Source organism: Chelonia mydas, chromosome 19 (assembly GCF_015237465.2).
Source record: "Chelonia mydas isolate rCheMyd1 chromosome 19, rCheMyd1.pri.v2, whole genome shotgun sequence".
NCBI classification, from domain to species: Eukaryota; Metazoa; Chordata; order Testudines; family Cheloniidae; genus Chelonia; species Chelonia mydas.
The window spans coordinates 18,670,877-18,695,529 of NC_051259.2; the positions used below are offsets into that span (position 1 = coordinate 18,670,877).

The 24,653-nt window shown below is 46.1% G+C and overlaps 2 protein-coding genes across 2 annotated transcripts in view; both read right to left on the reverse strand.

The window, feature by feature from the left end:
* The window catches only part of EYA3 (EYA transcriptional coactivator and phosphatase 3), a 141,921-nt gene extending 139,487 nt beyond the window's left edge, over positions 1–2,434 (reverse strand). The window contains 1 exon segment of the mRNA XM_043532426.1: positions 2,188–2,434. Coding sequence (XP_043388361.1) covers positions 2,188–2,240 — 53 coding nt within the window. The 5' untranslated portion in view covers positions 2,241–2,434.
* An 11,005-nt stretch (positions 2,435–13,439) lies between these two features.
* Positions 13,440–15,517, reverse strand: LOC122463357 (trihelix transcription factor GT-3a-like). Its single transcript, XM_043532434.1, has 2 exons — positions 14,995–15,517; positions 13,440–14,018 (listed from the first exon to the last, which is right to left on the reverse strand). The coding sequence occupies exons 1-2, from the start codon at positions 15,515–15,517 to the stop codon at positions 13,543–13,545; spliced, it is 999 nt and encodes a 332-aa protein (XP_043388369.1). The 3' UTR covers positions 13,440–13,542.
* Positions 15,518–24,653: the final 9,136 nt, after the last annotated feature.

Consider the following 24,653-nt stretch of genomic DNA (forward strand, 5'->3'; position numbering starts at 1 on the left):
CCTGGACACTACAGTGCTAATAAACGATGGTCACATAAACACCACCCTGTACCGGAAACCTACTGACCGCTATTCCTACCTACATGCCTCCAGCTTTCACCGTGACCACACCACATGATCCATTGTCCACAGCCAAGCTCTACGATACAACCGCATTTGCTCCAACCCCTCAGACAGAGACAAACACCTACAAGATCTCTATCAAGCATTCTTACAACTACAATACCCATCTGCAGAAGTGAAGAAACAGATTGATAGAGCCAGAAGAGTTCCCAGAAGTCACCTACTACAGGACAGGCCTAACAAAGAAAATAACAGAACGCCACTAGCCGTCACCTTCAGCCCCCAACTAAAACCCCTCCAACGCATTATTAAGGATCTACAACCTATCCTGAAGGATGACCCAACACTCTCACAAATCTTGGGAGACAGGCCAGTCCTTGCCTACAGACAGCCCCCCAACCTGAAGCAAATACTCACTGGCAACCACACACCACACAACAGAACCACTAACCCAGGAACCTATCCTTGCAACAAAGCCCGTTGCCAACTGTGCCCACATATCTATTCAGGGGACACCATCACAGGGCCTAATAACATCAGCCACACTATCAGAGGCTCGTTCACCTGCACATCCACCAATGTGATATATGCCATCATGTGCCAGCAATGCCCCTCTGCCATGTACATTGGTCAAACTGGACAGTCTCTACGTAAAAGAATAAATGACACAAATCAGATGTCAAGAATTATAACATTCATAAACCAGTCAGAGAACACTTCAATCTCTCTGGTCACGCGATTACAGACATGAAAGTTGCGATATTACAACAGAAAAACTTCAAATCCAGACTCCAGCGAGAGACTGTTGAATTGGAATTCATTTGCAAATTTGATACAATTAACTTAGGCTTGAATAGAGAGTGGGAGTTTCTAAGTCATTATGCAAGGTAACCTATTTCCCCTTGTTTTTTCCTACCCCGCCCCCAGACATTCTTGTTAAACCCTGGATTTGTGCTGGAAATGGCCCACCTTGATTATCGTACACATTGTAAGGAGAGTGATCACTTTAGATAAGCTATTAGCAACAGGAGAGTAGGTTTGTGGGGGGAGAGGGGGGAAGAAAACCTGGATTTGTGCTGGAAATGGCCCAACTTGATTATCATACACATTGTAAGGAGAGTGATCACTTTAGATAAGCTATTACCAGCAGGAGAGTGGGGTGGGGGGAGAGAAAACCTTTTGTAGTGGTAAACACCCATTTTTTCATGGTTTGTGTGTATAAAAAGATCTTCTGTACTTTCCACAGTATGCATCCCATGAAGTGAGCTGTAGCTCACGAAAGCTTATGCTCAAATAAATTGGTTAGTCTCTAAGGTGCCACAAGTACTCCTTTTCTTTTTGCGAATACAGACTAACACAGCTGTCACTCTGAAACGTGTCATAAGAGAAGAGTGAATTAAAACCCCTCTAATTTTACAACATTCTTTTTGAGGCGGCCTGTCGAGTACAGCACAGGGAGGGTGCAGCTCTCATTTGTATCATAGCATTGCATTTTGTCTTGAAGACTCCGTCCCATTCTTATGTGCCCGAACAGCTCGCTGTTCCTTTCTACCCTAGCGGCACACAGAGAAGAGGGTCTCGCTGAACGGCCCACAAGGACACGCGCTTTCTTGCTCGCAACCACCGGGAACGGGCTCTGCGCAGAGCCCCGACAACGCATCGCCACAGGGCTCACGCTCGGCCGCCTTCCACGCGGCAGGAGCCGCGCTCGCCGCACGAGCCGCGCTCGCCGCACGGGCGCAGCCTAGGTGGCGGTTTAAAGAGGCGACTGGGGCTGGGCGGAGGGACTCAGCAGGGAGACGGCTTCGCCGCCCGGCGCGGGCCGCTTCACGGCGGCCGCGCGCGAGAGGAACCTTCGCGCTCATCTGCCCGGCGCGCTCGGGGGCTGCCCGCTCCCCAGCCGGCCCTGAGGCAGCCCAGGGGCCGCAAGCCCGCAGCCGCCACGCCCGCCCGCCCCGGCGCGGCCCCCAGGAGCCCCCCCCCCCGGGCCCCGCAGCCGAGGCCGGGCGGGGCACCGTGACAGGGGCGGCCCCGCGGGGGGGCCGGGCACGCGTGGGCCTCTGCCGGCGGGGCCCTGGGTCTCGCGGGAAGGCGCTTGCAGGGGCCAGCGGAGCAGCCTCTCACCGTGGGGCGGCAGCTCCGGAGCCGGCAGCGGCAGCGCGTCCCGCGGGGGACATGGCAGCGGCAGCGGGTCGAGACAAGCCGCCCTCAGCTCGGAGCCCAGTCAGGGCGGCGTGACCCGGAAGCAGAACCCCGATCGGCCGGAAGTGACGCTGGGGCGGCCGGCTCGGCTGTCCCGCTGGTTCGCTCCTCGTCCTGGGCTCGGGCGCGGGCCGGGCCCGGCCCCTGCGTTCCCCTCGGCGGCGCCGGGCGCTGGGGATCGCGGGCGGCCGGGTCGGTTGAGCCCCGCCCGCCGCAGGTGCTGCCCGGCCACGAGGTGTCCCCCGGGAGCTGCTCGGCCCCGGCTCTCGCTGCCAGGGCCCGGCCGGGGCCCCGCCTGGGGACAGACCATGCCGCGGGGGGCGTCGCTCTGGGCTGGGGGCAGGGAGGGGAGCCGGGCTGGGGCCGCGCGCTGGGGCCTGGGCAGCGGCTCGGGGGGGCAGGCTCCAGGCGGCGCTTACCTCAGGTGGCTGCTGGGAGCCGCGGCATGTCCCTTACACCGCGTCGGAGAAGGGACCCCAGGCACTGCCCCTGCAGCTCCCATTGGCTGCGGGTCCCGGCCAATGGGGCGCCGCTTGTGGTGGGGGCAGTGTGCAGCGCGGAGTCCCCTGGTTGTCCCTCCACGTAGGAGCCGGAGGGGGACCATGTTGCTGCTCCCAGGAGCCGCGTGGAGCGGCCCCCGGCCCTGTTCCCCAGGTGCAATGCCAGAGCAGGGCAAGCCCCAGACCCTGCTCCGCAGCAGGAGATTGAGGCAGGAGTGAAATAGCTGGCGGGCCGAATGCGGCCCGAGGGCTGTAGTCTGCCCACCCCTGCTCTGGCGTGTCCTGAAGTGCAGTGAAACAGCCAGGACGCGTGGAGGAGGCCTGCGATTGCCAAGGTGGTGAGCACCGGGGCTGCCTGACGCGAAGGTTCGCTTACTCTACTGGTAGCTGAGCACCCAAGCTAGGCATGACACAGGAACAAGTGAAGGTGTGACCCATGCCCACGAGAGCTTACAGGGTGAGATCCTGATCATGCAATGGGATTGCCAAGGGCTGGTGTTGTTAAGGAAAAGTTAGCACATGTGACTCCATTTTGGTTTGGGGCCCACCATTGTCTAAATGCCAGCACATCATACACCAGGAGGAGTAATCCTTAGATACCGAATCCGTGTGAAAATCCTCCTCCTTGTCTCCAGCCTGCCTTGATTTGCAGTATCTGGTTTTTGTCAGTCTCTAACTCCCTGTCTCTTGGCCTTGATGTGAGGCCTCCCATCCTGATAATAAAAGTTACTGATGCATGGCTTTAGGACCATGCTGTGTAATTAACATACTGGTATAGCACGAGGAATGCACCAAGCAGGGATAGGTGGTAGATAAGACAAGGGTTTGTTTATTGGCTAAGGTTTCCGATGCACGAGGGCAACATGCTTTGCTAAAAAGTATATAACCTTTGTATAATCTGTATTCAGGGTCCCCTCCTGGCTAGCAGGGGGGCACCACGCTCGAGCGTAATAAACTTAGTGTCTTTTGGGAACTCTGCAGTTGTGGACTTTATTTCTGTGCCTCAGCCTAGATTCGAACTGTGCGTGTCCTATCAGGTATAATTCGCAGCACTTGTGTGCGTGTCCTACCGGGTGTAATTCGTAGCACTTGTGTGCGTGTCCTACCAGGTGTAATTCGTAACAGTGTTCGACTTTCTGGGGTCAGCAGCCAAAGCCCAAGACCAAGCCTCACCGTCTGGAGCCAAAGACTGTGCCCCATTGTATGAGGCCAAAGCTGAAGCCTCAGTCTCACCAGACGGGTCCGAAACCTAAGGACTTCATCCCTTAGTGTCAGGGCTCAGGTCACAGGCCTCCTGCCTGGGGCTGAAAGCCCTTTGGCTTTGGTTCCCCCGCCCAGAGCAGTGGAGCTTGGGCTTTGCCGCCGCCACCACCACCACCCCCGTTTTGTCAGAAAGGGGTCAGGTGAAGGAGTGGAGTTTGAGAACCCCTGAGCTAGAGTAATAAAAAGGAGTTTGCAGTGTTGTTGTTGCTATGTTGGTCCCAGGGTAAGAGAAACAAGGTGAGCGAGGAAATATATTTTATTGGACGAGCTTCTGTTGGTGGAAGGGACAGGCCTTCAAACAACATAGAGCTGCACTGACCTGAGGAAAAGCTGTGTGTAGCTTGAAAGCTTCTTCCCACCAACAGAAGTTGGTTCAATAAAAGATATTCCCCCACCCACCTTGTCTCTAATTAAAAAGGGGGTGGCAGAGGGAGAGAAGGGAAAATAGGTAGGACAATGGTTGCAGTAATAAGATCATACAGGTACTCTGCTATTTTACCTTTTTTTTCTTTTTTTTAAACTTGTACTCTCAAGCCAAAGTGAATGTTAGGAGGGATGTGAAGGAAGGGGAGAGAGATGGCATGGCAGTTAGGTTTGGAAGCTAATTACAGGTGTAATGAGCAGCATATAAGAAAGTCCAGAGGAGGGGAAGGAGGAAATTAAATGAAGATGAGAAATTCTCCATTTATTTTTCATATTGCTCCTGAATGCATTGCTATATTTTCAGCTTTTGATTATCATCCAAAAAAGTTCTGCATATAATTAAACTTTCTAAATAATTTTCTCTGCTTCAAAAAAGCAAAACATATCTCAGAAGTGTTGTGAGGCCTGTTTATAAAACACTTTGAGAACCATGGATGGAAGGCACCATAGAAGAGTAGAGTATGTAATTTTCATGATGTGTGGCATTCAAGTGGACTTTGTTAGAAATTAGGGAACATACTTGATGGCCTTAATACTTGTCAGGCTTTTTTTAAATTTCACATTACAATATTCACTGTGTTTATATTGCATTCAGGAACCCTTCAAATTTTTTAATACCTGTACATTCCCTTTGACTTGACTATATAACCAAGTTGCAAGTCTCTAAAGCATACTAGATTTTGCAGAATGTTCAACTTTTTAAGACTATTCAGGTTGCCTGTTCTACTGAGTGAAAGTATCCACAGATCTTAAGGGAAGGTGCACTGAGTTGGGAACTTTACAGACTGCTGTTTGTATTTCTGTGCACTTCATAGCCCAGATTACAGACCAAGACCTCATGCCTCAATCCTAGAAGGTAGTCAAGTGGTAGCCACCCCATTTTACAAATCACCAGAGAGGTTGCAGTTGGGAATAGAACTCTAGGAATAGGTTTCTAACATGATAGACCCTATCTTTATCTGCTGATCTACACTGCCTGTCAGACTAAATGTGCCAAACCTATGTGTTTTCGTTATCCTGTTGCTAACCACTACATCACACTTCCTTCCCAGAGCCAGGAATAGAACTGCAGTTCTAACTGCCAATATTCTGCCTAGCAAATAGGTCTTGAATTACTCTCTCTATGTGTCAAGACTCCCTCTATGGCAGGGGTTCCCAAATGGTGGTACGTGTACCTCTGGGAGTATGTGAGACATCTCTGGGGGATATGTGGGAGAAATTGTGTAATGGTGGATTTTATTTATTAATTTTATTTATTGTATTTTCATAATAAACTACTCAAATGAAACTTTAAAACTCCATGGGAATTTGTTATATAAATATGGTAGCTAATTTACTTCAAGCTTTACCAATGAGATTATAGAGATGCTGAGGTACAGAGCCATTGCTTCCAGTCACCGTACAGCACAGATTCAATTGCCCAGCAACTGTCCAGTCTAACTGAGCTCAGAAACAGGGTTTTTTTTCTCAGTTGTATACATTGCACTATAACTATATCTGTATGTAACAGTGAAGTATGGACAGATGGCTAAAGACAGGTAGTGTTAAGAAGAACACACAAAGTCTCAGTGATGAGGCAGGCAGCTGGATGTGGAAGGGGGTACATGGGGAGCTGGTAGATCTCAAAGGGAGTACTCAATAAGAAAAGTTTGGGAACCTCTCCTCTAGAGGCCGGTCCACAGAAAAGGTAGTAATGTTCCTATGGCTCAGATACTTCAGATCTGTGCTAGGAATATGAAGTTGCTGGGTGGAGGGGTCTTTATGAAAAGGGAAATAAGGACAACCCGGGGAATTACAGACCAGTCAGTTTAACTTCTGTACCTAGAAAGATAATGGAGTAAATAAATAAGCAATCTATTTGCAGACACCTAGAAGATAATAAGGTGATAAGTAACAGTCAGCATGGATTTGTCAAGAACAAATTGTGTCAAACCAACCTGATGGCTTGTTACCCCCTGTCAAAGAAAGCTTTGTGGATGGGGGGAAGCGGAAAATGTAGTATATCTTGACTTTACTAAGACTTTTGATACTGTTTCGCATGACCTTCTTATAAACAAACTAGGGAAATACAACCTAGATGGAGCTGCTATAAGGTGGATGCATAACTGGTTGCAAAATCATTCCCAGAGAGTAGTTATCAGTGGTTCACAGTCATACTGGAAGGGCATAACGAGTGGGGTCCTGCAGGGATCGGTTCGGGGTCCAGTTCTGTTCAGTATCTTCATAAATGATTTAGATAAATGGCAAACTTATAAAGTTTGTGGACATTACCAAGCTGGGAGGGGTTGCAAGTGCTTTGGAGGATAGGATTAAAATTAAAAATGATCTGGACAAACTGGAGAAATGGGCTGAAGTAAATAGGATGAAGTTCAATAAGGACAAATACAAAGTACTCCACTTAGGAAGGAACAATCAGTTGCATACAAACAAAATGGGAAATGTCTACCTAGGAAGGAGTACTGCGGAAAGGGATCTGGGGGTCATAGTGGATCACAAGCTAAATATGAGTCAACAGTGTAACTCTGTTGCAAAAAAAGCAAACATCATTCTGGGATGTATTAGCAGGAGTATTGTAAGCAAGACACGAGACGTAATTCTTCCGCTCTACTCCGCGCTGATTAGACCTCAGCTGGAGTATTGTGTCCAGTTCTGGGCACCACATTTCAGGAAAGATGTGGACAAATTGGAGAAAGTCCAGAGAAGAGCAACAAAAATGATTAAAGGTCTGGAAAACATGACCTATGAGGGAAGATTGAAAAAATTGGGTTTGTTTAGTCTGGAGAAGAGACGACTGAGAGGGGACATGATAACAGTTTTCAAGTACATAAAAGGTTGTTACAAGGAGGAGGGAGAAAAATTGTTCTTCTTAACCTCTACGGATAGGACAAGAAGCAATGGGCTTAAATTGCAGTAAGGGCGGTTTAGTCTGGACATTAGGAAAAACATTCTAACTGTCAGGGTGTTTAAGCACTGGAATAAATTGCCTAGGGAGGTTGTGGAATCTCCATCATTGGGGATTTTTAAGAGCAGGTTGGACAAACTCCTGTCAGGATGGTCTAGATAATACTTAGTCCTGCCTTGAGTGCAGGGGACTGGACTAGATGACCCTTTGAGGTCCCTTCCAGTTCTATGATTCTATGATTGCCTAGGAGATTATTTGGAATTTTTTTGTTTTTGTTTTTTTAATGATATTCACACAGTGAGAACACAGCCTTTAAAATGGTTAAACATAGTCTGTCAGTTATGGTTTTAGAGAGACACCGTGGATGAGATCATATCTTTTATTGAACCAACTTCTACAGTAGAAGCTCAGAGTTACAAACAACTTGTCAATGGGATGAACGGACATTTTTGTAACTCTGAACAAAACTTTATGGTTCTTTCAAAAGTTTACAGCTGAACATTGACTTAATACAGATTTTAAACTTTACTATGCAGAAGAAAAATGCTGCTTTCCCTTTATTTTTTTAGTAGTTCACATTTAACACAGTACTGTACTGTATTTGGTTGTGGGGTTTTGTTTTGTTTTTTTGTTTCTGCTGCTGCCTGATTGTGTACTTGCAGTTCCAAATGAGGTGTGTGCTTGACTGGTCGGTTCGTAACTCTGGTGTTTGGAACTATGAGGTTCTACTATATTGGTGAGAGAGACAAGCTTTCACGCTTACGCAGAGCTCTTCTTCCAGTCTGGGAAATGAATGTCAGCTAAATACGAGGTGGAACAGATTGTTTAGCATAAGTAGATAACACCTATTTCATGGAACCAGTGTGACACACTGTACCTCAAAGTAACACTCTGGAACTCCCATATTTACCATGGTGATATGATTATGATATCTTTTGTACAAAGTATACCTTGTGAGGTATCATTTTAAAAGTCTTGATCTGTTGAACATTAATACTCTGTTGGATTGTATGTATCGTCATTGTATGTGAAGTTATGAAGTATTTATGTGTGTTTCTGAAATATGTTGTGAACAACCACAACCAGCCTTTCAGTTACAACAAAGGACTAGCCATCGGTAGCCCGACAGCATTAATGGCTCATCAGCACCCATCAAGAAAAGAATCCACTATCTCAGACTCCTTAGAGAAGACACATATGCAGCGGAGACTGCTTGACCAATGGGGACTTCCTGATCCCCTCGTCACAGCAAGGAGGAAGAAAGTATAAAAGAGTGGAAGTGACCTCATCACTTAGCCCCTCTCTTTCTCTCTGCCCCCGCCCCTCCAACTGTCTCTCCACCCCTCCAACTCAACACCTAGAAGAATGTCTGGAGGACAAAGACTTTGAACTGGGGAAGTTTAGTTGCAGGCTGGAAGGTAGTCCCAATCTGTGTATTGAGGAACTGTAACCTGCTTGTACCATCCATCGGGGTGAGACATTGTTTGATTCAACTGTTGCTTAGACTAAATTTTAGGATTTAGAATGTGTGTTTACTTTTCATTTCAACTATCTCTGACTTTTATGCCCACCGCTTATAATAATTTAAAATGTATCTTTCTGTAGTTAATAAATCTGTTTTATATTTTACCTAAAACAGTGTGTTTTGGTGGAAGTGCTTGGGAAATCTCAGAAAAGGTTAACAAGGGCTGTTGCATGCCCGCTACCCTTTTGTCAGAGTGGCGAACTAGGTAATGAGTTTATACTGGCCAGGCTTCTGACCAATGCAAGACAGTACATTCTGGGGTGCAAGGCTGAGGAGCTGGGGGGAATTGGCTGGAGCCTCTGTATTGGTGGTTCATGAGTGACCAGGAAATCATTCATGTAACTCAGTTGGGTGTGTCCCTGTCTGTGGATGTCTGTATAAGTGCAGTGCCTATTAGAGGTTTGTAGCTTAACATCAGCATCACAGCATGAGAGGCAACCCATGTTGGTGGGTTCAGAAGACTCAGTGGTCCCATAGTCCACGTTGCACCCTGGGGATCCCGTCACAACCAGTCAAGGTGAAGTGACCTGTTAACATCTCTCCAATCGGGAGGGGGAGGGGTTAGTGAGCTATAGATAGTTGTAATAAGCCACAAATCCAGTGTCTGTATTCAGTCATTTATTTTTAGTGTCTAGCACAATTATGAATTTAAGCTCCCAGACTCACCTTTTGAACATGGTGTGCAGTTTCCTTTGAGGATGCGGTCTGAGAGGCCAGACATAGAGTGATTGCTTTGTGAAAAGTGTTCACCCACAGGTGATATGGTGTTTGTCTTTTATCATCGTCTTATCATGTGAATTCATTTGAGAGCATAGTGATGGTCTCATTTCATCCACATAGTTGTTGTGGCAATTAATGCACTGGATGAGGTACACCACATGATAGAAACATGTGTAGGACCAATGGATCTTGAAAGGTGTGTTGTGGGGAGTATTGGTCATTGTAGCAGTGAAGGTATGTCTACAGGTTTTGCATCTGTTGTCTTGGCAGGGTCTGGTGTTGCTTTGAGTTGCTGTCCTGGTCTGTGGGGAGCTTGCTTCTGATGATGAGCTTGGAGAGGTTGCAGGGTTGTTTGAAGGCTGAAAGAGGGGGTTCAGGAAAGATTTCTTTCAGATGTGTGGTCCCCAATGAGAATGGGTTGTATTTGTTTGATGGTACTCCATACGGGTTCCCACGTGGGGTGGTAGTATTAGCAGTTTGTGATTGGAGGAGGTTTTATTTCTGTAGTGAAGCAGGTTGAGTGGCTCATTCCATGATGTGATCTACTTCTCTGGTGGAGTGTCCTTGTTTGGTGAAGGTGGCTTTAAGTGTGTTAAGGTGTATATCCCAGACTTTTTCCTGAGAGCATATTCTGTAGTATCTGAGTGCCTGGTGTAGATAACAGACTTCTTGATGTCTTTTGGTTGGTTACTGGATCTGTAAGGTAGGTGTGGCGATCCGTGGGTTTTGGGTATATAGTTGTCTGTAGGGCTCCATTGTTGAAGCTAATCATGCGGTCCAGGAAATTGACACTAGTGTGAGAGTGTTCTAGAGAGAGTTTAAGGGATGAGTGGTAGTTATTGAAGTTGTGGGGGATATCTATGAAGGTTCTCTCTCCAGAGGATGAAAATATCAAAGATGTATCTCAGGTATATCATTGGCTTTGTGATGCATTTGTCCAGGAATTCTTCTTCAAGGTGGCCCATGAAGAGGTTGGCATATTGGGGAGCCATCCTAGTACTCCTGGCTGTTCCCATAGTTTGAATAGCATGTTTGTTGTTGACTGTAAAATTGTTATGGGTGAGGATGAAATGGAAGAGTTTGGCAATGTGTTTGGGGTGGGTATCTGAGTATTGTTCATTATCTTGTAAATATTGGAGGCAGGCAATGATGCCATCATTGTGAGGTATGTTGGTGTGTAGGTAGGCAAGGATAGTGTTCTGAGGGAGGTTGTTAATGTTGCAGAGTTTCTAGAGGAAGTGCGTAGCCTCCTGGAGGAAGCTGGCTTTTTGTGTGGTGAGTGGTTTGAGGATGCTTTCTATGAGTACTGATATTCCTTCAGTAAGAGTGCCATGGCCAGATCTGATGCGTCTGCCTGGGTTCCCTTGTTCATGTATTTTGGAAGCAAAAAGGTCCCTGGAGTAGGTTCATGGGAGATGAGGTTGTAGGGTTTCTCTTGGTTCATGTCTACACTACAAAATTAGGTCGAATTTATAGAAGTCGGTTTTGTAGAAAGCGTTTTTATACAGTCGATTGTGTGTGTCCCCACACAAATGCTCTACGTGTATTTAGTCGGCGGAGTGCATCCACAGTACCAAGGCAACCATCGACTTCCAGAGCGTTGCACTGTGGGTAGCTATCCCACAGTTCCCGCAGTCTCCGCCGCCCATTTGAATTCTGGGTAGAAATCCCAATGCCTGATGGGGCAAAAACATTGTCGCAGGTGGTTGTAGGTACATATCATCAAGCCCCCCCTTCCCCTCCCTCCCTCCGTGAAAGCAACGGCAGACAATCGTTTCGAGCCTTTTTTCCTGGGTTATCCGTGCAGATGCCATACCACGGCAAGCATGGAGCCCGCTCAGCTCACCGTCACCGTATGTCTCCTGGGTGCTGGCAGACGCGGTACTGCATTACTACACAGCAGCAGCTCATTGCCTTTTGGCAGCAGACAGTGCAGTGTGACAGGTAGTCGTCGTCGCCATACTCCAGGGTGCTCTTTTAGCCGACCTCGGTGAGGGCGGTCAGGGGCACCTGGGCAAACATGGCAGTGACTCAGCCACGTCATTTCCCTTTTAAGTTTCATTTCATGGCAATTCAGTCCTGCCAGCAGTCCTACTGCACCGTCTTCTAATGAGCAGACAGGAGACGACAATGGCCAGCAGTCCTACTGCACTGTCTGCTGCCAGCAAAATGTATAAAGATAGATGAAGTGGATCAAAACAAGAAATAGACCAGATTTGTTTTGTATTCATTTTCTCCTCCCTCCTGCCGTGAAATCAAGAGCCTGCTAAACCCAGGGTTTTGAGTTCTATCCTTGAGGGAGTCATTCTGTTTCTCCTTGATGCAAAGCCCTCCCCCTTGTTGATTTTAATTCCCTGTAAGCCAATCCTGTAAGCCATGTTGTCAGTCGCCCCTCCCTCCATCAGAGCAACAGCAGACAATCGTTTCGCACCCGTTTCCCTGGATTGCCCGAGCAGATGCCATAGCACAGCCAGCATGGAGCCCGTTCAGCTCACCGCAGCAGTTATGACCATTGTAAACACCTCACGCATTATCGTGCAGTTTATGCAGAACCAGCACCTGAAAAACCAGGCGAAGAGGTGACGGCAGCGCACTGATGAGGACATGAACACAGATTTCTCTAAAACTGCAGTCCCCAGCAATTTGGAGATCATGGTGTTACTGGGGCAGGCTCATGCTGTGGAATGCCGATTCTGGGCCTGGGAAACAAGCACAGAGTGGTGGGACCACATAGTGTTGCAGGTTTGGGATGATTCCCAGTGGCTCTGAAACTTTCGCATGCGTAAGGGCACTTTTATGGAACTTCGTGCTTTCCCCTGCCCTGAAGCACATGAATACCAAGATGAGAGCAGCCCCCACAGCTCACAAGCAAGTGGCGATAGCCCTCTGGAAGCTTGCAACCCCAGACAGTTACCAGTCAGTTGGGAATCAATTTGGAGTGGGCAAATCTACTGTGGGGGTTGCTGTGATTCAAGTAGCCAACACAATCATTGAGCTGCTGCTATCAAAGGTAGTGACTCTGGGAAATGTGCAGGTCATAGTGGATGGCTTTGCTGCAATGGGATTCCCTAACTGTGGTGGGGCTATAGACGGAACGCATATCCCTATCTTGGGACCAGACCACCAGGGCAGCCAGTACATAAACCGCAAGGGGTACTTTTCAATGGTGCTGCAAACACTGGTGGATCACAAGGGACGTTTCACCAACATCAACATGGGATGGCCGGAAAAGGTTCATGATGCTCGCGTCTTCAGGAACTCTGGTCTGTTTAAATGGCTGCAGGAAGGGATTTACTTCCCAGACCAGAAAATAACTGTTGAAATGCCTGTAGTTATCCTTGGGGACCCAGCCAACACTTAATGCCCTGGCTCATGAAGCCATACACAGGCACCGTGGACAGTAGTAAGGAGCTGTTCAACTATAGGCTGAGCAAGTGCACAATGGTGGTACTGGATGTTTAAAGGGTCGCTGGTGCAGTTTACCGACTCGGTTAGACTTCAGCAAAACCAATATTCCCATTGTTATTGCTGCTTGCTGTGTGCTCCACAGTCTCTGTGAGAGTAAGGGGGAGACGTTTATTGCGGGATGGGAGGTTGATGCAAATCGCCTGGCCGCTGAATATGCCCAGCCAGACACCAGGGCAGTTAGAAGAGCACAGCAGGAAACGCTGCGCATCAGAGAAGCTTTGAAAACCAGTTTCATGGCCAGATACTGTGTGACACTTCTATTTGTTTCTCCTTGATGAAAACCCACCCCCTTGGTTGCCTCTAAATTCCCTGTAAGCCACCCACCCTCCCCCCTTCAATCACAGCTTGCTTGCAAAGGAAATAAAGTCTCTATCATTTAAAAAACATGTATTCTTTATTAATTGATTATAAAAATAGGGAGATAACTCACAAGGTAGCCCGCGTGGGGTGTGGGAGGAGGGAAGGAAAAGACCACTTTAAAACTTCTTGAATGACAGCCTTCTGTTGCTTGGGCTGTCTACTGGGGCGGAGTGGTTGGGTGCCCGGATCCTTTCTCCCCCCCCCACCCCCCACGTTCTTGGGCATCTGGGTGAGGAGGCTATGGAACTTGGGGAGGAAGGAGGGCGGTTAAACAGGGGCTGCAGCAGCAGTCTGTGATCCTGCTGCCGTTCATGAACCTCCACCAAACGCTGGAGCACGTCTGTTTGATCCCGCAATAGCCCCAGCATTGCCTCATGCCTCCTCTGATCTTCCTGCTGCCACCTCTCCTCACGTTCATCAGTCACCATCCTGTACTCTGCTATTGCGTCCCTCCACACATTCTGCTGAGCTCTATCAGTGCCGGACGACTGCATGAGCTCAGAGAACATTTCATCACACGTGTGTTTTTTTCGCCGCCTTATCTGAGATAGCTTTTGGGACAGAGGAGGGAGGCTTGAAACATTTGCAGCTGCTGGAGGAAAAAAAGAGAGTGAAGTATTTTTAAAGATACATTTTACAGAACAATGGCTATAGTCTTTCATGGTGAACAACACTATTCACATTACATAGCACATGTGATTTTAGTACAAGGTCGCATTTTGCATCTTATATTGAGTGCCTGCGGCTTTGGTGTTAGAGTTCACACATGCAGTGCCGGGAAACAGAATTCAGCTTGCAGGCAGCCATAGTAAGCCATAGTCTTTCGGCTTCTGCAACCTTCATAACAGCAGCGCCCTCTTCTCCCATACGAAGCAAAGCACGTTGAGTTAGCCATTTAGTGCTGCGGTTTTCCTGTTAACGTGCAGCAGCAGAAACCAAAATAACCCCCCCCCTCCAATTCTCTGGGATGATCGCTTTACCCCTCCCCCCACCGCGTGGCTGGTATCAGGGAAGATCCCTGCTAGACAAACGCGAACAGCTCAGCGCCAATGCCCCCCCTCCTCCGCCACTGCGTGGCTAACTGCGGGGAGGATTTCTTTTCAGCACAGGCAAACAGCACAGTAGGAATGGCCACCTCTGAATGTCCCCTTAATTAAATTCCCCTATTTCAATCAGATTACCATGAACCATATCACTCTCCTGAGGATAACACAGAGAGAGAAAGAACGGATGTTGCTTGAATGCCAGCAAACACCGGGACCATACGCTGCCAGGCTTTGTCATGCAATGATACCAGATTACTTGCTACTAGCATGGCGTGGTAAAGTGTCCTACCATGGAGGACGGAATAAGGCTGCTCTCCCCAGAAACCTTCTGCAAAGGCTTTTAGAGTACCTCCAGGAGAGCTTCATGGAGATGTCCCTGGAGGATTTCAGCTCCATCCCCAGACATGTTAACCGACTTTTCCAGTAGCTGTCCTGGCCATGAATGCATCACAAGTCCTCAGGGCTACTTAATCATTAAAAAACGCTTGCTTTTATAACATATATTTTAAAAGGTACACTCACCAGAGGGCCCTTCTCCAACTTCGTTGGGTTGGGAGGGTATTTCAGTCAGGGTGATAAAAAGATCCTGGCTGTCGGGGAGAGTGGTGTGCTGTGTGGTCTCCTCAAGCTCATCGTCCTCCTCCTCCTCATCTTCCCCATCCGCAAAATCCTCAGGCATGGCAGAGAGTATCCCATCCTCGGAGTCCATGGACAGGAGTGGGGTAGTGGTGGCGGGCCCCCCCCCTAGAATTGCTTGCAGCTCAGCGTAGAAGCAGCATGTCTGGGGCTCTGTCCCGGAGCGTCCATTTGATTCTTTGGTTTTCTGGTACTCTTTTCTGAGCTCCTTAAATTTCACACAGCACTGTGTTGCCTCCCTGCTATAGCTTCTGTCCCTCATGGCCTTGGAGATTTTTTGAAATGTTTTGGCATTTCGTGTTTTGGAACGTAGTTCTGATAGTACAGATTCCTCTCCCCATACAGTGATCAGATCCAGTACCTCCCATTCGGTCCATGCTGGAGCTCTTTTTCGATTCTGGGACTGCATGGTCACCTGTGCTGATGAGCTCGCCTGGCCAAACAGGAAATGAGATTCAAAAGTTCCCAGGGGTTTTCCTGTACGCCTGGCCAGTGCATCCGAGTTCAGAGTGCTGTCCAGAGTGGTCACAATGGTGCACTGTGGGATAGCTCCCAGAGGCCAATACCTTTGAATTGTGTCCACACTAACCCTAATTCAAAACAGCGATGTCGATTTCAGGGCTAATCCCCTCGTTGGGGAGGAGTACAGAAATCTGTTTTAAGAGCCATTTATATCGAAAAAAATGGCTTCGTTGTGTGGATGGGTGCAGGGTTAATTCGATTTAACGCTGCTAAATCCAACATAAACTCGTAGTGTAGACCAGGCCTTGGAGTTATTTGGAGAAGGATTGGATAATACCCATACATTCCTTGGTAAATTGTGATATGGGGGTCTTCTTTGAATTCTTTATAGTAGGTGCTATCAGAGAGTTGTCAGTTGGCTTTGTTAACGTAGTCATCACGGTTGAGGACTACAATGGCACCCCCCTTTGTCTACTGATTTAATCACTATTTGGTGTTTGCACTTCAGGGACTGTATTGCTGTCCTTTCAGCGGTGAAGAGATTGTGCTGATGTGATGTGATAAGGATTTCACAGTCATAGAATCATAGAATATCAGGGTTGGAAGGGACCTCGGGAGGTCATCTAGTCCAACCCCCTGCTCAAAGCAGGACCAATCCCCAATTAAATCATCCCAGCCAGGGCTTTGTCAAGCCTGACCTTAAAAACTTCTAAGAAAGGAGATTCTACCACCTCCCTAGGTAACGCATTCCAGTGTTTCACCGCCCTCCTGGTGAAAAAGTTTTTCCTAATATCCAACCTAAACCTCCCCCACTGCAACTTGAGACCATTACTTCTCGTTCTGTCATCTTCTACCACTGAGAATAGTCTAGAACCATCCTCTTTGGAACCACCTCTCAGGTAGTTGAAAGCAGCTATCAAATCCCCCCTCATTCTTCTCTTCTACAGACTAAACAATCCCAGTTCCCTCAGCCTCTCCTCATAAGTCATGTGTTCCAGACCCCTAATCATTTTTGTTGCCCTTCGCTGGACTCTCTCCAATTTCTCCACATCCTTCTTGTAGTGTGGGGCCCAAAACTGGACACAGTACTCCAGATGAGGCCTCACCAATGTCGAATAGAGGGGAACGATCACGTCCCTCGATCTGCTGGCTGTGCCCCTACTTATACATCCCAAAATGCCATTGGCCTTCTTGGCAACAAGGGCATGCTGTTGACTCATATCCAGCTTCTCGTCCACTGTCACCCCTAGGTCCTTTTCCGCAGAACTGCTGCCTAGTCATTCGGTCCCTAGTCTGTAGCAGTGCATTGGATTCTTACGTCCTAAGTGCAGGACCCTGCACTTATCCTTGTTGAACCTCATCAGATTTCTTTTGGCCCAATCCTCCAATTTGTCTAGGTCCCTCTATATCCTATCCCTACCTGCCACCGTATCTACCACTCCTCCTAGTTTAGTATCATCCGCAAATTTGCTGAGAGTGCAATCCACACCATCCTCCAGATCATTTATGAAGATATTGAACAAAACCGGCCCCAGGACCGACCCTTGGGGCACTCCACTTGATACTGGCTGCCATCTAGACATGGAGCCATTGATCACTACCTGTTGAGCCTGACAATCTAGCCAACTTTCTACCCACCTTATAGTTCATTCATCCGGCCCATACTTCTTTAACTTGCTGACAAGAATACTGTGGGAGACCGTGTCAAAAGCTTTCCTAAAGTCAAGAAACAATACATCCACTGCTTTCCCTTCATCCACAGAACCAGTAATCTCATCATAGAAGACGATTAGATTAGTCAGGCATGACCTTCCCTTGGTGAATCCATGCTGACTGTTCCTGATCACTTTCCTCAATTTTTTCCTGAGACAATCAATGTAATTATTAAGATTGTGGTTTCAACCATTGTGGCTGTCCAGTCAGATGATTATTTTTTCTTATGACTGTATATGAGGACGTGGTAACTGTGGGTGGTGTTATCATTCTTGTGCAAGAATTCTTTGAGGCGGAGTTTGTGGAAGAATTCTTCTAATTCTCCACATTAGTGTGGTATCAGGTATGATGCTGTATGGAATATGCGGGTCACTTTATAAGAGTGTTGATACCAATATTGGTAAAATAGCATATCTGGTCAGATTCCTTGCAACGTAAGGTATAGGTATCTGAAAATGTTATGATTTGAAAAGTACGATAATCTTGTTTATATGTTTGTATCACTTTTATATTACAGATATATTGCCGAACTTGTGCTGTGTTTCTGGCTGACACCCCCTGACAAAATGGCATCAGCACTAAACCTGCTTGATGGCCCATTAAGGGACATCAACTGTACAATTAACTGATTGAAAGGGCCAGGGACTACACCTTATGACTTAGCAAGGCTTCCCTAAGGCCTTTGAATGCCATGTGCTATGAGTTTGTGTTTGGAACAAAGGAAGTACCAGCCACATGGCAAAAGGACTATGAAGTGCAGCTGCATCATCTCCATTTTGTCTTTATTCCTGCTTCTTACCTCTGGAGGAACTTTGCTACAAACTGAAGCTCTGAACAAAGGACCGAATGACCCATCCAAGCTGTGGATATATTTCAGAGGGACTTTCAAGCCAGCAAACTCACCAATACCGCTAAAAACCTGATACTTGGACTTTGAATCTTTGTACGTATGTGACCACGTTACCATTTAACAACGGTCTTCTTGTTCTTTCTTTTTTGTTTATAATAAACCTTTCATTTTAGATGCTAAAGGATTCGCTGGCAATGTGGTATTTTGGGTAAGATCCAACCTAATACTGACCTGGCAATGTGGGGCTTTGGGGTCAGAAGAACATTTTGTATAGTGAGCAGAGTTTTAAAATAACTTCTCACTGTACTGGACCTAGATGCTGACTGGGAGCCAGAGAACTGGAATGCACTAAGGGGGCTGTGTGATTCCTTTTCTTTTGCTTCTTGATAACCAGTGTAGGGATCTGAAGCACAGTTTGTGACTGGTTGGGGAGTTTAACTTCAGTGTTACGCACAAAACTGGTGGGTATCTGCTCTTCCTTTTGCAGGGTGCCCTGACTTTGGCATTTCCAGTAAGAGTTGCCCCAGGCACACTGGGTCACATCGGGTTTTGTGGTGTAGCAGAAGTTCAGTCCTTTGGGGAGTACAAATAATTCAGCTCCAATTACCACTAGTTATGACATTCCCCAGGGTATAAGCTGGACTGTTGGACAGCTATGTCTCCTCAACTCTCCAAATGGGGTGCCTTTTACAGTGCTTCGCTGTGAGAACCACTCCTAATCTGTATACACACAGCCTTTAGTATGCAAAATCACTCCCAGCTGAATTATGAGTGCTTTTAGCCAGCCACTCCTGAATTATATTGCAGTGACACCAGCAAATTTCCAGTTCCAGATATGCCCTGCCCAGCTCTTGCCTTCTGTGCAGTGCAAGCTCATAGCAAACAGAGCTGTAAACAGGGGAGTTTGAGTGGGAGTTTGAAAGGGGAGTTTGTCTTGTGGTGCTTGTGGTGCTTGTTTGGGGTTTGGTTTTGCTGTGGGTGGTGGTGTTTTGGTGTGGTTTGTGTTTCCCAGATTAACAGGATTTAGGTGGGAAGGCTATGACAGATACAGAGGTGGGAGTGACCCATGTAGCAGAAGACACAATGAAGATGACTGGATGTGGAAGCTGTGGTATGTACATGATCCTGGAGGGGGCACCTGGTAAGAGTTTTGTCTGCATGAAGTGCCGTCTGATAGAGCTGTTGGAGGAAAAGATCCGAGGTTTGGAGATGCAGGTGGAAAGTCTGGTAGAGTTTAGGAAGGGGTTTGAGCAGATTATGGAGCAAAGACATGAGGTATCTGAAGGGAAAAACTCAGACTTGCAGATGGAAGCAGGACTAGGGAATTCTGAGGGGAGACTGGGTGAGGAAAGTGGTCAGTGGAAGCATGTGACTAAAAGAACTAGGCAGAGGAAAAGACGGGCTAGTGAAGGAGTAATAGAGCTTAAGAATAGGTTTGCAGAGTTGGAAAATGAAGAAGGGGCTCAGCAGGTAGTTTCTGAAGGTGACAGGGCAAGGAAGAAGAGAAGAGCGGTTAGTCCTATAGGAAAAGGGGAAGAGTTAATGGAGATTACACCAAATATGAGCCCCAGGAGGATACAGGATGGGTTAAAAAGGATTACAAGGGAGAATGGGAATGGAAAGAACTTGCAGCCAGAGGGAACAGGGGATAGACTGGAGAATAGCACCGTCACTAGGAAAAGGCAGGTCTATGTAATTGGGGACTCTTTACTGAGAAGAATAGATAGGCCTGTAACCAGAGCTGATCCAGAAAATAGGAGGGTGTGCTGTCTTCCAGGTGCTAAGATACGGGATGTAGACCTGAGGTTGAAAAGGATTCTAAAGGGAGCGGGAAAGAATCCCCTAATTATCCTTCATGTGGGAACAAATGATACGGCTAGATTCTCGCTGGAAAGTATTAAGGGAGACTATGCTAGGCTGGGGAGGACGCTTAAGGAAATTGAGGCTCAGGTGATCTTTAGTGGGATTCTGCCTGTTCCTAGAGAAGGGCAACAAAGGTGTGACAAGATTATGACTATCAATAGATGGCTTAGGCAGTGGTGCTATAAGGAGGGCTTTGGGATGTATGGCCACTGGGAGGCATTCATGGATAGAGGACAGTTCTCTCGGGATGGACTTCATCTGAGTAGGGAAGGAAATAGACTTCTAGGATGGAGGCTAGCACAACTGATTAAGAGAGCTTTAAACTAGGAATTTGGGGGAGATGGTTGGGAGATGTCCAGGTAATCTCCACGCCAGAATTTAGCATAGAGTGGAAAGAAAATGAAGTAAGAGTGGATACAGCCGTAGGTAGGAGGAAGGGCAGTGTAGATACAAGTCTAATAGGTTATACTGGTAGTAAATAACCGTGCCTAATAGGGTACAGAATGTGAGTGAGGCCAAACAGCAAAAATTAAGATGTTTGTACACTAATGCAAGGAGCCTAGGTAACAAAATGGAGGAACTAGAGTTACTGGTGCAGGAAGTGAAACCAGATATTATAGGTATAACAGAGACCTGGTGGAATAGTAGTCATGACTGGGCTACAGGTATTGAAGGGTATGTGCTGTTTAGGAAAGACCGAAATAAAGGTAAAGGTGGTGGAGTAGCATTGTATATCAATGACGAGATAGAATGTAAAGAAATAAGAAGCGATGAAATGGATATGACTGAGTCTGTCTGGGCAAAAATTAATTGGGGAAGAAAACTATTAGAGACTCCCCTGGGATAGTGCTTGGGGTGTGCTATAGACCGCCGGGATCTAATTTGGATATGGATAGAGCCCTTTTTAATGTTTTTAATAAAGTAAATACTAATGGAAACTGTGTGATCATGGGAGACTTTAACTTCCCAGATATAGACTGGAGGACGAGTGCTAGTAATAATAATAGGGCTCAGATTTTCCTAGATGCGATAGCTGATGGATTCCTTCAGCAAGTAGTTGCTGAACCGACTAGAGGGGATGCCATTTTAGATTTGGTCTTGGTGAGTAATGAGGACCTCATAGAGGAAATGGTTGTAGGGGATAATCTTGGCTCAAGTGATCATGAGCTAATTCAGTTTCAAACTGAACGGAAGGATTAACAAAAATAAATCTGCAACTAGGGTTTTTGATTTCAAAAGGGCTGACTTTCAAAAATTAAGAAAATTAGTTAGGGAAGTGGATTGGACTGAAGAATTTATGGGTCTAAAGGTAGAGGAGGCCTGGGATTATTTTAAATTAAAGCTGCAGAAGCTATCGGAAGCCTGCATCCCAAGAAAGGGGAAAAAATTCATAGGCAGGAGTTGTAGACCAAGCTGGATGAGCAAGCATCTTAGAGAGGTAATTAAGAAAAAGCAGAAAGCATATAGGGAGTGGAAGAAGGGAGGGATCAGTAGGAAAGCTACCTTATTGAGGTCAGAATATGTAGGGATAAAGGTGAGACAGGCTAAAAGTCAAGTAGAGTTGGACCTTGCAAAGGGAATTAAAACCAATAGTAAAGGTTCTATAGTCATATAAATAGGAAGAAAACAAAGAGAGAAGAAGTGGGACCGCTAAAAACTGAGGATGGAGTGGAGGTCAAGGATAATCTAGGCATGGCCCAATATCTAAACAAATACTTTGCCTCAGTCTTTAATAAGACTAAAGAGGATCTTAGCAATAATGGTAGCATGATAAATGGGAATGAGAATATGGAGGTAGACATCACCATATCTGAGGTAGAAGCAAAACTCAAACAGCTTAATGGGACTCAATCAGGGGGCCCAGATAATCTTCATCCAAGAATATTAAAAGAATTGGCACATGAAATTGCAAGCCCATTAGCAAGAATTTTTAATGAATCTGTAAACTCAGGGGTTGTACCGTATGATTGGAGAATTGCTAACATAGTTCCTATTTTTAAGAAAGGGAAAAAAAAGTGATCCGAGTAATTATAGGCCTGTTAGTTTGACATCTGTAGTATGCAAGGTCTTGGAAAAAATTTTGAAGGAGAAGGTAGTTAAGGACATTGAAGTCAATGGTAAATGGGACAAAATACAACATGGTTTTAGAAAAGGTAGATCGTGCCAAACCAACCTGATCTCCTTCTTTGAGAAAGGAACAGATTTTTTAGACAAAGGAAACGCAGTGGATCTAATTTACTTAGATTTTAGTAAGGCGTTTGATACTGTGCCACATGGGGAATTATTAGTTAAATTGGATAAGATGGGCATCAATAGGAAAATTGAAAGGTGGATAGGGAATTGGTTAAAGGGGAGACTACAACGGGTCCTACTGAAAGGTGAACTGTCAAGCTGGAGGGAGGTTACCAGTGGAGTTCCTCAAGGATCAGTTTTGGGACCAATCTTATTTAATCTTTTTATTACTGACCTGGGCACAAAAAGTGGGAGTGTGCTAATAAAGTTTGCGGATGATACAAAGCTGGGAGGTATTGCTAATTTAGAGAAGGACAGGGATACCCTACAGGAGGATCTGGATGACCTTGTAAACTGGAGTAATAGGAATAGGATGAAATTTAATAGTGAGAAGTGTAAGGTCATGCATTTAGGGATTAATAACAAGAATTTTAGTTATAAGCTAGGGACGCATCAACTAGAAGTAACGGAGGAGGAAAAGGACCTTGGAGTATTGGTTGATCATAGGATGACTATGAGCTGCCACATGTGATATGGCTGTGAAAAAAGCTAATGTAGTCTTGGGATGCATCAGAGAGGTATTTCCAGTAGGGATAAGGAGGTTTTAGTACCGTTATACAAGGCACTGGTGAGACCTCACCTGGAATACTGTGTGCAGTTCTGGTCTCCCATGTTTAAGAAGGATGAATTCAAAACTGGAACAGGTACAGAGAAAGGGGCTACTAGGATGATCCGAGGAATGGAAAACTTGTCTTATGAAAGGAGACTCAGGGAGCTTGGCTTGTTTAGCCTAACTAAAAGAAGGTTGAGGGGAGATATGATTGCTCTCTATAAATATATCAGAGGGATAAATACCAGAGAGGGAGAGGAATTATTTAAACTCAGTACAATGTGGACACAAGAACAAATGGATATAAACTGGCCACTAGGAAATTTAGATTAGAAATTAGACGAAGGTTTCTAACCATCAGAGGAGTCAAGTTTTGGAATAGCATTCCGAGGGAAGTAGTGGGGGGCAAAAGATCTATCTTGCTTTAAGATTAAACTCGATAAGTTTATGGAGGAGATGGTATGATGGGATAAAATGGTTTGGTAATTAAATATTCATGGTAAATAGGCCAATGGCCTGTGATGGTTTTTAGATGGGTAAGATCCAAGTTACCCGGGAAAGAATTTTCTGTAGTATCTGGCTGATGAATCTTGCCCATATGCTCAGGGTTTAGCTGATCGCCATATTTGGGGTCGGGAAGGAATTTTCCTCCAGGGCAGATTGGAAGGCCCTGGAGGTTTTTCGCCTTCCTCTGTAGCATGGGGCACGGGTCACTTGCTGGAGGATTCTCTGCTCCTTGAAGCCTTTAAACTACGATTTGAAGACTTCAATAGCACAGATATAGGTGTGAGGTTGTTTTTTTTTTGTAGGAGTGGTGGGTGAAATTCTGTGGCCTGCGTTGTGCAGGAGGTCAGACTAGATGATCATAATGGTCCCTTCTGACCTAAATATCTATATCTATCTATGAAAAGTCTGTCACTTCATTATAAAAAATTATGTGCACAAACCCTGTGATCTTAAACAGAGGTTCCAGATGCTTCAATCCAAATACACCCTGGTTTAGATTAAAAAAAAATAAAAGGAGTTTATTAATTACAGAAAGATCGATTTTAAGTGATTAGAAGTAATGAGGCATAAAAGTCAGAATTGGTTACAAAGAAATAAAAGGTAAAAAATATCTAACCTAACAAGCTGAGTGAACTTAAAGCAAAAAGGTTTTTCTCACCACATCATCACAGCAGCCTGGCTGGATTTTGTCCATGTGGTGGGTCCTGGTACTACACGTAACAACACAGGTGTTCCACATTTTGGTCATTAGTCACACCTTATTTTCCACTGAATGCATCCGATGAAGTGAGCTGTAGCTCACGAAAGCTTATGCTCAAATAAATTTGTTAGTCTCTAAGGTGCCACAAGTCCTCCTTTTCTTTTTGCGAATACAGACTAACACGGCTGCTACTCTGAAACCTGACCTTTTGAATGATTGTGTCACCCTGGCAGGTTTGAAGGTTGAGAGGTATACTTAGTAAACCAGTGTTGCTTTATTTTTAAAACCCAGTTTTGTACTACTAGTAGTAATTTTTACTAACATTTACGGCCATCAGTGTAATTATGGATTGCTTACCAAAAGACTCTGTTGAAAGAATGTGAAGCAAAATCAAGCACTCAGAAATTAGGAAATGCCAGAATTACTGTTGCCTTGGCAACCCTAATTCACCTGCCCAATGCATATCCATGTGATAGTCTTTAAATACATAACCACATTTTATTTTTCTCCAGGACCCCTGCCTCATTCTGTGCCGAGACTGGATGATGCTCAGGGAATGGTTACTTAGGTCTTTTTCCTTAATTTAATTCAGTGTGTGGTCTCTGGCC